The sequence below is a fragment of the Eretmochelys imbricata genome, chromosome 12, assembly GCF_965152235.1.
Source record: "Eretmochelys imbricata isolate rEreImb1 chromosome 12, rEreImb1.hap1, whole genome shotgun sequence".
Classification (NCBI taxonomy): domain Eukaryota; kingdom Metazoa; phylum Chordata; order Testudines; family Cheloniidae; genus Eretmochelys; species Eretmochelys imbricata.
The window spans coordinates 25,957,967-25,970,870 of NC_135583.1; the positions used below are offsets into that span (position 1 = coordinate 25,957,967).

The window sequence follows — 12,904 nt, forward strand, 5'->3', positions numbered from 1 at the left end:
AGCTCTAATCATTAGAAGTTGTGCCCATCGCTATTATTAGATCATTGCATAAGCAATTTACCATTCTAAAATATTAAGATCAAAACTTAAAATTATCGTTCATAATTTGGAATATCACCACACTATTCTACTGGAGTACACCCTGGATTACTAAATTATTCCTGATTTTTAAAAATGTTCTCTCTTTTAGAGAACAAGATCCCATTATAATTATTTTAAAAGAAGGGATCTGGCCTATTCAAAGCATAAAACCAAGAGGTATTGACTTTTTTGCTGTACCACAACACAGAGTGTTCGTGGAAATGTCTGTTTTGCTTTCTCAATGAGATAATCATCTGAAGATCAGTGGAACTTGGACATGGAAGCACTTGGAAGTTTGAAGCTTATTATTAATTTTCTTCTTTAGGCCCTGAAGGAAGCACGAATTTTTCTTCCCTTAAGAGGTTGAGGGGGGCGAAAATTATTCACCATCTGGATCCTTTCATCTCCCTCGCTGGTGAAGAGAAGAGTTCGGAATTTCTCCAGCTGTAAATTCATATGAAATAACTTTACTACTTGCAAAGGCAATTGGTGTTAATGTAGTTGAAAAAAGGTAAGACGAAGACATTCAATACTTTTCAATATGATAATAGTACATTTTCAAGCTAAGAGCCTAAAAAGACTATTAATGGCAGATGAAAGCCCCCAATGGTTTCTGAATATTAGATACCTCCAAAAGTAATTTGTTTGAAATGCATGATTGGCTCACTTCAATATGTTCACTGTTTTCTATATTTGGAATCTTTAATATGAAAGGTGCAAGTACCCACTTCTGAAGCTTCAGTTCCAGTTAGAGATGAAAGAGACCTGTTCGGTCATCTAGACAATACCCCCACCATTATCAGACTATTTCCTATGGTGTTTTGCTCAGTCTAGTTTTAAATGCACCAGGAGACTGTGTTTCTATCACTTCCTATCGGGGATAATATTTCAAATGTAATATGTCTCACTGCCAGGAAATTCTTGTGATAGCCTAAAGTTTCCCTTTCTTTGGGCCAGATCATACCCTGTACTGTGAGTGGATGGTTCAGGAATGCAGAAGATCCTGGAAAACATTCTCAGTTTGTAGTGCGGTGCAGATGGAAAAAATAATAAACAGGGATCTAGAAATATTAGAAAACATCGAAAGGAGATTCAGCTTGGAAATCCGCAAACTAATATATTTATCAAAACTTCTCTGAAGCACAGATATACAATGGGAGGAAGAAATCTGGAAAACAGTAGTGCTAAGTGACCTGGGGGTAGAGGTTATCAAATTAATAATGGGTTATGTTGTTTGGCAAGGGGTAGGCTTGTGGTATCTACAAAACCACCACCACCACCACCACAATAAAGACCAATTGGCAACCCTGTAGAGACACTCTCAGGAGAGAGGCCAAAGTTTAAGTGGGTCAAGAGGGGACTAAACAGTCCTCTCACCCTCCAAGGTGAAGCACATGGCGGGCCAGTGAGGGAAACTTGCACTGCTGATGCCTGTGCTATACCTGTTTTGTAGATAAAGAATCTCAGTCTCCAGGGCTGACAATCAGGCACTTTTCACACGCACTAGAAATTCACACGAACAAAAAAAATCTAGTCAATAAAATCAACAGGAGATTTACATTCTGGTGGAGGTGTTAAAGTTAGGAAGAAAAGAATTAGAGACCTAAAATATAAAATGTTTGGAAACACAATGAATGTGCAGATGTGACTTCTCTCTTGCAAGATGGTTGGATTGGGAGGAAGCCTGCTCTTGTGGCTAACACAAAGGAGTGGAATGTCAGGAGATCTGCATTTTATTCCTGGCTCTGCCACAGACATCCTATGTAATCTTAGGCAAGTCACTTTATCTCTCTGTCTCAGTTTCCCTATCTATAAAATGAGTGATGCTTGTACAGCAGTTTTGAAAATACATAAAAAAGCAAATACCAAATATTTTTCTTGCTATGCCAAAGATCATTTAAACAACAATATTAAACAAGATTGTTTGGAATGAGTGGCAAATCTGGGCTTGGAGTGAGATATTATATTATACATAATGATTTATTATTCACTCTATAGTACCAAGTATGCAAATATCATCACTGGTAAATTCAGAAAAAAATAAATCCCATCTTATAAGTCTGTGCTTTAAAATGTCTACAGATAGGTTCAATCTCAAATCTCCTCTGCAGTCTCATGTGGCATCTACTTCTCGTGATATCAGTTACTATTTGGGAAGGGGTTATATGAACATTTCTTTTACATTTGTTCAGACAAATATTAAAGACTAAATCATGCTGAGTTACACCAGTATTTGTTAAAACAGAATTTGGCCTATGGGCCAGATTTGTAAAGGTATCTAATGATGCAGATAGGTATCTAATAGGATTTTCAAAAGTGCCTTGGTGCCTAATTCCCATTGAAATCAACAGGAGTTGGGCACCTAGGTACATTTGAAAAGCCCACTAGACACCCATCTGCATATTTAGGTACCTAAATACCTTTGAAAATCTGAACTTAAGTTTTTAAGTCATTTTTTAATTCCTGGCAAATGCAGGAAGAGTGAAACAGATAAGAGAATGTTAATTTGACAAAAAGCAAAGAAATTCCAGGCAGGTCCTTGCATTCAACTAAGACATGGCTGCATGGGTGTAAATGAGGGCAGAATTTGGTCCATTATATCTTTGTGGAGGCATAACAAACAAAATGTTGGCTTTCTACTTTATCCACAAAATCTGTAATTCAGTACTTCAAGAGTAGACATCTCTGGCTATTTGCCATTTCTTAAATCAGTCTCACTGTACAAAGAAAACAATCACTGCCTACAGATCCCATTTTGAACCCTACAAAAATGAAGTCAAGAGTATCAAAACTTGGGGACAAGCTGACTGCAAATTTACCTGTTTCTCAGAAATCCTGACAGGCTCTTTCAGCACTATCCACGTTACACTCTCATATAGAGGAGGTGTTGTTAGAGAACCAGGATATGTCCAGTAATTTAGACTTGAGGGCAGGAGGCATTTTGGGTTGAAGGTTCTGAACTGAGCTTTTGTCCCCTGGAAGGAACAGATACGTTATATTTCTTTCTTTTTTTAAATGTGTTTAAGGAGATAGATATTTATTGAGAAACAAAACACCAGCTGATAGCTTAAAATTGCAAGAATAATGGGATGATAATTTGGCTCCATCTAAGCACAACAACATCATGAGAATAGCACTTATCTAGTACCCAAATGCTGGCTTAGGGAGTGTATGTCCCTGCTGCCTGTGTTAGCACTGAGCTAGTAAAACAAAAGCTCCACTTGCAATTAGTGCCCCTTCCTCCATGGGGAAATTAGGCAGAAAATCTCTTCTCTGTATAGTGCCCAGCACGAGCTGCTAACTGTGCACACTTCATCACCAGCATCGGCTTCTATGGAATTGTGGAATTCCTGTGCTAATTACTTGCCACTTTTTGTGCCTTACAACTCTGCTTTGTGTCTGGAGCAACCAGGCAATCCAGGCAAAGATTGCCTCTACAATCTAACACGCAAATCTAGAACAAAGATTAGGTCTATCCTGAAGCTGCAGGTGTAATTTCCAACTCAGGTAGGCATATGGCAGAGGGGTGCTGAGCTGGGCTCTGAGTGCAGTGCCAGGAGAGGTTACCTGACTACCTTCAGGGTTACAGTGGTCTAGAACAGGACTCCTGGATCCATGCATTTTTACTGAGCAGATCAGGAGGAGGGGGCACCTGCTCACTCAAACTCCACAGCCAAGCAACCAAAAAATGCCAACGTGTCTGCAAAAATACTGCTCACCCCAGAACCCAGCAGGAGTGAGGACAAGGGCATCTCTTCCTGACGGGCAGTCCTGCCATTTTTAAAAGGAATTACAAGAAATGCCTGAAGGGGCAACACTTCCTTTTCAAAGCAGGGCAGCAAGTCATTGTCATGCCCATATCGAGTTATGGCCAACCACATATCCACAACATCAGAATTCAATAGTCTCTACTCAAAAAACACGGAGGCACGAACAACATGTTCATTCATTCTGAACTCCTGTTAGCATAAGGGAATTATATTGAAGTTTTGTGAATTAGAGCATACAATTCTAGCATACGAGGCAACCATGAGTGGTGAGAGACAATACATTAGAATGAAGTGTGTTTAAACTATCACATTTACCTGCCCTTGTATTACGTTACGTACTAATTATGGGTGAATTTCACGGGGAGGGGATGGAATTTGCTGCTTTAATTTGTTGTTATTTCACTCAAGCTCATGCACTAGTTAAAACTGTTTAAAAGTCATCCAAGTGAGGGGAAGAAAAAAAGATACAAGAGCAAACAAAAAACTTACTTTAAATTTTACCATGTACAAGGTATCAGTTAGTCTGTTCATATTGACATGTTCTTCTCCAGTCTAAAAGTGTAATGGATACAGGTGCATGAGAATATAGATATGATATAGTTAATAATTATGCTTTGAATATATAACAGGCCATTTTCTGTCTTAGGAATGTTCCCACTGAAGCAGGTTTAATTGCAGCCTGCCTTGAGTCACTGCTTCCAGTAAAGTCATTTATTTTCCCCAAACAGTTCTTCTCAACTGTGTGTGTCTTTAGTTCTTAAACAGTTGACAGTTTGATGCTTCTCTACACATAAAACAAACACCATTATTTTCATGACTCTTACCTCCAAGAAAATACCAACTACCGCCAAGCCATCTGGAGCTGCTGCTGCTTCTCCAAATGTTGCATATTTCCTGGCATTCCAATGAACCAAGTGGAGCTGTGAAGGGGAATCATAAAACAGACGTATGAACAAGCTAAATGAGAAAGGCCCTCACACAGGCTGTATTACGCTTAGTAAGCAATAACATCAATTTATCACATAATAAAGCTTTGCTTGAAGGGCAGATTTTCCAGAAATTCTGAGAAAAACCATCTCAACTAGGAATTTACCAAGTTCCAAAACAGCAGTCCTTTGAGTGGATTAGACAATGAATCTCCCCCGTCCCCGCAAAAAAAAAAACATTCCCAGGGTCAGCTAGAACTACGTCCCTTCTTCCTTATCTGCAAACTACTACTGGCTGTCAGAGCTATGGCCCCACCCCCAAAATCATGTTTATTAGGGTAGTGCCAAAGGGCCAACCAAGAACGGGGCCCCCTTATGCTACATACTGTATGAACACAGTAATAGACAGCTAGAGCACAGGCAAATATAAGCAAGAGATACTGGTTACTAATTTAAAGTGTGTGGTGCGGAGCTGTTGCTTCTGGACCCCATTGTGGATAGAGAGAAATGGCCAACTAGAAACTGCATGTAGACAGCATTTCAATTAATGAATATAGATAGCAGTATATTGCTTAGTTAAATGGATGGATGGGCCAAGCTGCAAAATTCAGATCTGGGTGCAAACTGTTCCAAATTTTGTTTCAGGTTTGCATCCTGGTTGTAGTAAAGTGGTTCTGAAAAAGTTCTTACCTCAGAAGGAAAAGATTTGCTGTCAACTGTATGCTCTGATCCCTGGCTGTGCTTCATTCCCCAATGAAAATGAAACTGCTTTAGCCTATAGGGACCTTCAAGGGGACCCCCACTGATCACTGTAAATGGAAGTGCATAAAGAGAATGTAAAAGAGTAAGTATTTGGTTTTTTTTTACTGCTTGATTGCAGAAACTAGTTGGATCAATAGTGGAGAAACAGCATCTCTCAAGAGCAGGAGGAGAGAAAAAAGATATTTTTGATATACAGTATACAGAGGAGAAGCCAAAGCCACAATTAATAAAATACAAAGAAAGTGCTTTATCTTGGCTTTCAAATTCTTAGAATTAATAACACAGAGCAAATTTATTCCTGATCGAAGTCAATGAAGTTACATTAGGGATGTATCTGACCCATGATTCAGTGCCACCAAATCTGTTAGAAACTCACAATGTCATCTGTGTAAGTAAATATCTCAGATCAGCTCCTGCTATCCAAGTTTAGGCGAAGATGGGTGAGGGTAAAGAGTCTTTCTTCCTGGCTGATATCAGAGATAGCAGAAAGATTTATACTAGACAGAGAAACACATTTTTACAGACAATTACTTTTACACAAATTCACCATATTCCTATTTAGCCTTTGGAATTGTAAATTTGAGGTAAGAGGACTGAGTAGCTATCCACCAAGCAAGCAAGCTATGGGTGCTTCCTACTGAAATTCAGAAAGCTGAACTGGTTTAGTATTTAAAAAAACAATTGGAATTAGAAACAGTTTTTGATGTGTTTTTAAATAATTTTTTGGAATTGTAAAGGTACTTGGGACTTTGTGGAAGACAGGGAGTGGATCTATTGAGTTAGAAGGCGCAGTTTTACACAGCCGTAGATCATTTTGCTATGTATTTCCTCTTTAGGATTATCTTTTTCCCTCCAGAAGAAGTTCTCTATATTCTGTTTTCTGTTAATACCTGATCCTGGTAGAGGAAGTTAATGAAATACCTTGTATTTAACATAGCACCTTTCCTAAGAGGATCGCAAATCATTTTACAAAGGTGGGGAAGACAGATATGGAGAGATTATGGAATTTGGTCAAGGTAAATACAAACTTTTAACATTTTAAATTTTAAAATAATACTTTTAATAAATGCAGCCCATTAATATCTAGGCAATGTGGTCTACATTTATAGAAAGAAAATAACATTTCAGCAGAGTTCTAGTAATTTCCTTGTGCTTTAAAGAGACAAGACACCAAGCAGTTTATCTTCTGTCAAATAGAACTGAAAACTGGTAATTTAAATTATAAATTAAAAAAGTATCGTAAAGTATGCACACACAGGGTCTGTAAAGTATTTTTTAACAACACAGTTTTATCATTTTATTTGCTTCCAAATTTTTCATGTTATGGAATTATTTCACTGCTCGTCACATGGAACATTAACTTGTGAAGTCCACAACCCCACCACACTTTGTGTAGGAAACTAGCTTTTATACACCAAAGCACATAAGCACATGCTTACATTCCACTGAAGTTAACTGTACTAAAGTGCATCCCTTTAAAGTTAAGGGATTCTTATGTTTTGCTAAATTGGGGCCTAAATGGGGGCTTATAGGGTAGATGAAATGCATCCCCCTCATCCAACCCCTCATCCCCCCATCAAGTCTGGATCAGTGAACTAAGCTCCTCCATACCCTCTGTACAAGTCACTGGATCTGTCTAAGTGCAGCTCTAGTAGCTTCTCTCCAGGTTTGCTCTCCTCCTATAGCCCCCTTCATGCCAGCCTAGTAGATGCACCAGGAGCAGAGAGTCCCTTTCATGGATGCTGCGGTGGTGCTCTCCCCTTGAGGAGCAATGCAGGACCCTGTAGTGCAAACCCTCTGAACCTGGGTGAATTTCACTATTAAATGGACAGATTTCTATTATTTATAACTAAATTAAAATTGTCCATGAAGATCGTTTTTCCAGATACATTTTATAAAGTCACTTTCTAAGGCAACATGCTTAAAAGAATCTTTAAAGAAGCTAATTTTAGGCAAGCTCAGATCCATTGTCTTTACTTAAAACACAGAAATTACACTTGCAAATTGATCATTCACTGAGCTGTGTGCTTGTCCTTGCGGTTTTTTCTTTTAAAAGACCCAGTAGCTGTAGCTTAAGCCCACACCTGATAATGCTCTGACAACCTTATGGGATTACTTCAAAGGCAATAGAGAGTATCTCAGGCCATTGCAGAACATTCATTTCTCAGCAACCATAACATTTGGTTTGAATATCAAATTAAACTGGCATCACAAAAGCACCAAACTGGATGAATGACCATTAGTTGCTGACATAAGTTAAAATAAAACAAACTAGCCCATCAGAGACCATTTATATAAAAGCTCCTCTCTACTTACTGGTTACTAATAGATTTCTGATATTCTGTGCTTCAGAATCAGTGTGTAAGTGAATCAGAGCAAAATTTTCGATAGAGGTAAAAGGAGAACAATCTAATGCAAGGGTGGCCAAACTGGCTTGTGAGCCACATGCGGCTCTTTTACAGTTAAAGTGTAGCTCATGGAGTCCCTCAGGTCCTCCCCCGCATTCTCCACCTACTGGACTGTGGGGGAAGCTCGGGACCTCTACCTTACAGCAGGGTGGTGGGGTAGGGGCTTCTGCCCAGCGGGAAGCAGGGTCTCGGGGCTTTAGCAGGAGCGGAGCTGAAGCTCCAAGCACTGTCAGGCGCCTCCCACGGGCTGAAGCCCTGAGCCCCGGCAGGTGTGCCTCGGCTCTCAAACTTCTGAAGATTGTCGTATGCAACTCAAAGTGTTTGTAAGTTTGGCCATCCTGATGGAGTGTTTAACAGCACCAAAACTCACGCTATCTAGAGCTGAAGATGAAGGATAAAAGGTAGCTGCAGCTTGTGTAACATGCACAGTCTGACTCCTCAGCAGAACTAGCCAGAGAGGCCATATCATTTCTGAAGAAGCCATTCTGCCATGGGAAAGAGGAATCAATGCAGAGGGACCATGTTTCTGTGCTGATAGGTCTAGAGCACCGGATATCCACGTGGTCTGTATTTGGCAGAAGTGACAACCTTTCAGTCTCAGGACAATTCAGAGGAACCACCACAAATAGAAATGCAGAGTTTCCTGTCCCCAGATTGAGTTCTTCCTTCCCATGTAGCGATGTGGCTCTGCTAAGTGACACTTTGCACAGAGACTGAGCGCCCAGTCTCTCTACTTTTTAAGCCTCTGCCAGATTGTGGTATTAAAAAAAAAAAAAAAAAAAGGCAGGCCCAAGAAAATGGTAAAACATAAGTGGCTCTAATCACATACCTCAGCCAAGTAATGCCACTAATCTCATATCAGAAGATTTAAATAGCTGCAAAATTGTACACTAAAGCCTTTAATTATGCTTCAAATAATGTATTTTATCATCTCTCTAGCTAAGAAGGTGAAGAAATATAAGCTACGAGATCTTAATTCTAAGTCAGTATCAGGCTCACCTGTCTTGTCATCAGCATCTTCAAAGTCCACCGTGACTGAGTGGCCATTGTTGGAGATATCAAGAGATGTACACGATTCATATGAGATAATAAGAGGCTTCAGACTAGGATCATAAACTGCTTGCGTGGAGACTATATCAACAGGTGACTGACGATGCCCATGGGCAATGGGATATGATTTGTACCACTCAGAAGGCCCTTTGAAACAAAGGAAAGGAAGACACTGTTACTTCACTTTTGCCACAGATAGAAAAGAATCATTAGAGGTTTTTACGAGCTTCGGATTGAATGCCATGTTCATTGGAAATCACATAAGTTTGTCATCATAGGAGTTATCTGAAAAACTGTGCATTGTCTTGTGTGTGTTTACAGATCCTAGCAGTGCAGCCTGCATCCTGGTGGGCGATTTAGCTCTTTTATGAATAGCATAATGATGGGAACATAATACAGCCACAGGCACACCCAGACCTTTCTGCTTACCCCCAGCTTCCTGTAGAAATTAAATGCAATTACAAATAGATTATTCCAGAATAGACTTGGTTGAGGAATCTCTCTCTCTGTGTTGATATTGTAAACACATACACTGTGTATTTTAGCTTTACTGGGTAGGACAGTGGTAAATGCTTGAGATTCAAATTAGATGCAGATGACTCAGAATGTCTCAGCTACTATATGCTTATTTTTAAACCCATTTTATGACTGCAGTAAATCTTTGAGAGACAGGCATCGTTATTCCATAATGCCCACTATACTATTTCTCTACCGCAAGTGAGCAGTAGAGGATGATTATCAACACCTTTGGACTTCCTGACCCCAAAGGAGTGGGATTAAATACCAGTATAATCACACAGCTTTCTGCTCTAGGAGCTGGAGTGCTCTCATGCTGTTTAAGATAACAAAGATCATATCTACATCAAACAATGATTTATTGATACCTTTTACTTTTGTTTCACTTGTGTATTTTATTACAACACACAGCAATGTAATTCTTCTAGTCCCTGTTTTGGGAAAGTTATCATGTTGACTTTTTAACACATTAAAAATAACCCAAAGCACTTTAATTGTAGCATTCTCATTTTTGTTGAAGAATGGAAAAAATGTTAATCAGTCACAGGTATAAACTACCGCACTTGCCCCAACCTATGTTAGTTAAAAAAAAAAATTAATGTAACATACTATGTCGGTCTTTGGGAGGCATTGAAGCACTAGCTTATAAACTATATATTTTCCTTTTCTCAATCTGGGGGCTGTTTTTAAAAGAGATCTGGTATTGAAATTCTATTGAAGCCTATTCAGTATAACTGAGCTTCCTCATCAGCTTGTTATCAATAAAATAGATACATACAATTGCACACACACTTACAAATAATATCTGCTGGAGCTATGCATCTTTCACTCGGTGTTCTAGCTTTCATTCAATCATGTATAAACTTGTTTTACTGCGGTAACATCAGTCATTCATCCATCCATTCTCTTCAAATGATATAGATATTGTAAAAATTTTCAGGAGTCTGCATAAGTCTCCACATAAGTTTTCTTTACACATACTTTTTTGAGGAGCGGGAGGTGCAGAAAGAGAATAACTCTAAATTAAAGGGGCTGTTAAACACCAGAAAGAACAGTATCGCTTGTGTAATAAAAAATGCCTCCAATGTTTAAATACTGATCTATATAATTTCTTGGAATTCAAGGAACCTGTATAGCATGAATATCACATTTTAGTCATCTTAGTGGGATCAGACTGTCCATACCACTCCACTAAAGCTCCTTCATTCAAATGATTGTTTTAGAGGGAGAAATAAAACCCCAGTTTACTATCATCATTTGGGGAGGAGATGGCTAAAATATCTGCAGGGAAGACTCTCAATGTCCTCCATCCCCATTTAAGAAAGATGCAGGTTTCTTACATACAGATTATGGCAGTGCTGCTGATTATGACAGGACAACAGCAGGTGAAGTTTGTCATCTCCAGGAGCCCTTCTTTGAGTTTTGTTTAATATTGATAAATTAGTTAACTGCCTGCTGCACAATTGATGCCTGCAGATGATGAAATGCAGGCATCTCTGCAAAGATTAGACAAGGATATTGAGGAGCTGATGAGCGGGAGAGAGAGAAAGAGAGAGTGATTAGGTTAGGAAAGGATGGATGTAACATACCATCATCCTGTCCATATCCCCAGCAGTGGTGTCCGGTCATTATGCAGGCTGCTGTGCTCTGCTTTGCTCTCAGCTCTTTGATCCAATTGCTGCAGCTTACCTGCCTTTATAATGACTCATTTGCAGGATAGTGTCTGCCTCTTAAAGACACAGAGCAGCTAAAGCAATTCCTGCAGGAAGAGGGAAGGATCTTGGTTCCTGATGGTCCCACCTACACAGATTCCACTCTGATTTCTGCTGCTGCTGCTCACCCCATTTCCAGTGCCTACTCTGCACTGGTACAAAGGGAACCACTAGAATTCTCAGTGTCCCATTCCCAATATCATAGATGCATTCAGTTGGCCAGAAGACAATACACTCTCAGGTGGCTAGTGGCATGTGTCCTATATCCAGGGTCAAATCTGGGACAAAGTAGTAGTATTCTCTCAAGCTCCATCCATAAACTGAGCCCTCCACACTTAATCTGTCAAGGTTAGACATCACTCATAATAAACTGTGCAGATCTTCTTAATAGCATTTTCCTTCTTTTTTCTTGGGTTCTCTGCATGGAGTGACATCATCTGATTGTCATCTTTTTTCTTTTTTAAATACTTTGTTCAACAGTGAAATAGTTAATAATATTTACATTAAAATTATCATTAAGCTTCAGAATCAACACACACATGAGATGAATTAAAGGATTTTTCCCTTCTCAGAGCTATTGACTCATGCTGTCTGCAGACTCAGGCAGACACTACTATATCGGTTTATCCTCAATTCACAATTTGTACCTTTTCTTTGTAATCAGGTTGTCTTTGTAAGGAGACTTACATTTTGTAAAAAAAAAGCCAACATCATAGCTTAGTTTCTGGAACACAAGATGGCAGACTTGAAAGAAAAGTACCAGTTTGCCAAGTCTCCATAACCTGGTCTAGTTCAATGTCTGCCTGTGTAAAAGGGTCAGAGGCAGCCAGATGGCATATCCAATCTGTTGCTTCAAAAGTTCACAAACCCTGAGGAATCTTTGTGACAAGAGGGACCACTCTTCATCATGCTATGACAAAGAAATGTAGGGTCTGGTTGCAACAATCTGGTTGTGGCATGGCTTAAAGGTATCAGCTCAGATGTCTCTACTATGCCAAAGAGACTGTACCAATAGAGACATGTAAATAAAACATTAATTTATCTTTAGCTGGATACATTTTTGACCAATAGCAACATATACTGTAGTTACCAATTAAGATCAATGGATCTGCACCAAATTATATCTGCTCTGAATTTGTCTTGGTGGCTCACACTAACTCAGAGCAATTATTGGTAAAAAGCATATTTTGGGGATGCATGTAGGCACTCAGACTGATCATGCTTCCAAATCCATAGTTTTTGCTAGATTTGAGGGTGCCATTTTGTCAAGACTGCATTATACAAATGCATCCGTGGCTTTAATTACAGCAGTAGCACATGATGATATGAACGCTTTTACTATGGAACCAAGAAAAGGAAAGAGACAAGAAGAAATAAAGAAAAATCAAGATTCCTCAGGGTTTGTGAACTTTTGCAGCAACAGATTGGATATGCCATCTGGCTGCCTCTGACCCTTTTATGGTGTAGCGGGACACAGGCAGGCATTGAAATTATTGGTATGCAGTACTCACATTCGTGAAGTTATTTCATATGATTTTGTTTCCTTTTTCTGAACCTCTCAGTTTAAATAACGAGCCTGATATGAAACATTTGTGATTGACTGATGCAACCTAATCCACTTTAAACCAGCTGTAGTCTGATGCAATTGTGTCTACACATGATTTTTGCACTGGTTTAAT

At 39.2% G+C, this 12,904-nt stretch overlaps 1 protein-coding gene across 1 annotated transcript; it reads right to left on the minus strand.

The window, feature by feature from the left end:
• Positions 1 to 402: 402 nt before the first annotated feature.
• On the minus strand, positions 403 to 11,142 carry CA7 (carbonic anhydrase 7). Its single transcript, XM_077831015.1, has 7 exons — positions 11,103 to 11,142; positions 8,947 to 9,144; positions 5,468 to 5,586; positions 4,676 to 4,771; positions 4,341 to 4,403; positions 2,901 to 3,056; positions 403 to 525 (listed from the first exon to the last, which is right to left on the minus strand). The coding sequence occupies exons 1-7, from the start codon at positions 11,140 to 11,142 to the stop codon at positions 403 to 405; spliced, it is 795 nt and encodes a 264-aa protein (XP_077687141.1).
• Positions 11,143 to 12,904: the final 1,762 nt, after the last annotated feature.

Excerpts from the sequence above, each read along its gene's own strand:
- CA7 (XM_077831015.1), bottom strand. The coding sequence starts at position 11,142 with ATGACCGGACACCACTGCTGGGGATATGGACAGGATGATG. Across the intron at positions 4,404-4,675 it reads TAGTTGGTATTTTCTTGGAG|ACTGGAGAAGAACATGTCAA; the intron begins GTAAGAGTCATG and ends TTACACTTTTAG. Across the intron at positions 3,057-4,340 it reads TGTACATGGTAAAATTTAAA|GGGACAAAAGCTCAGTTCAG; the intron begins GTAAGTTTTTTG and ends TGTTCCTTCCAG.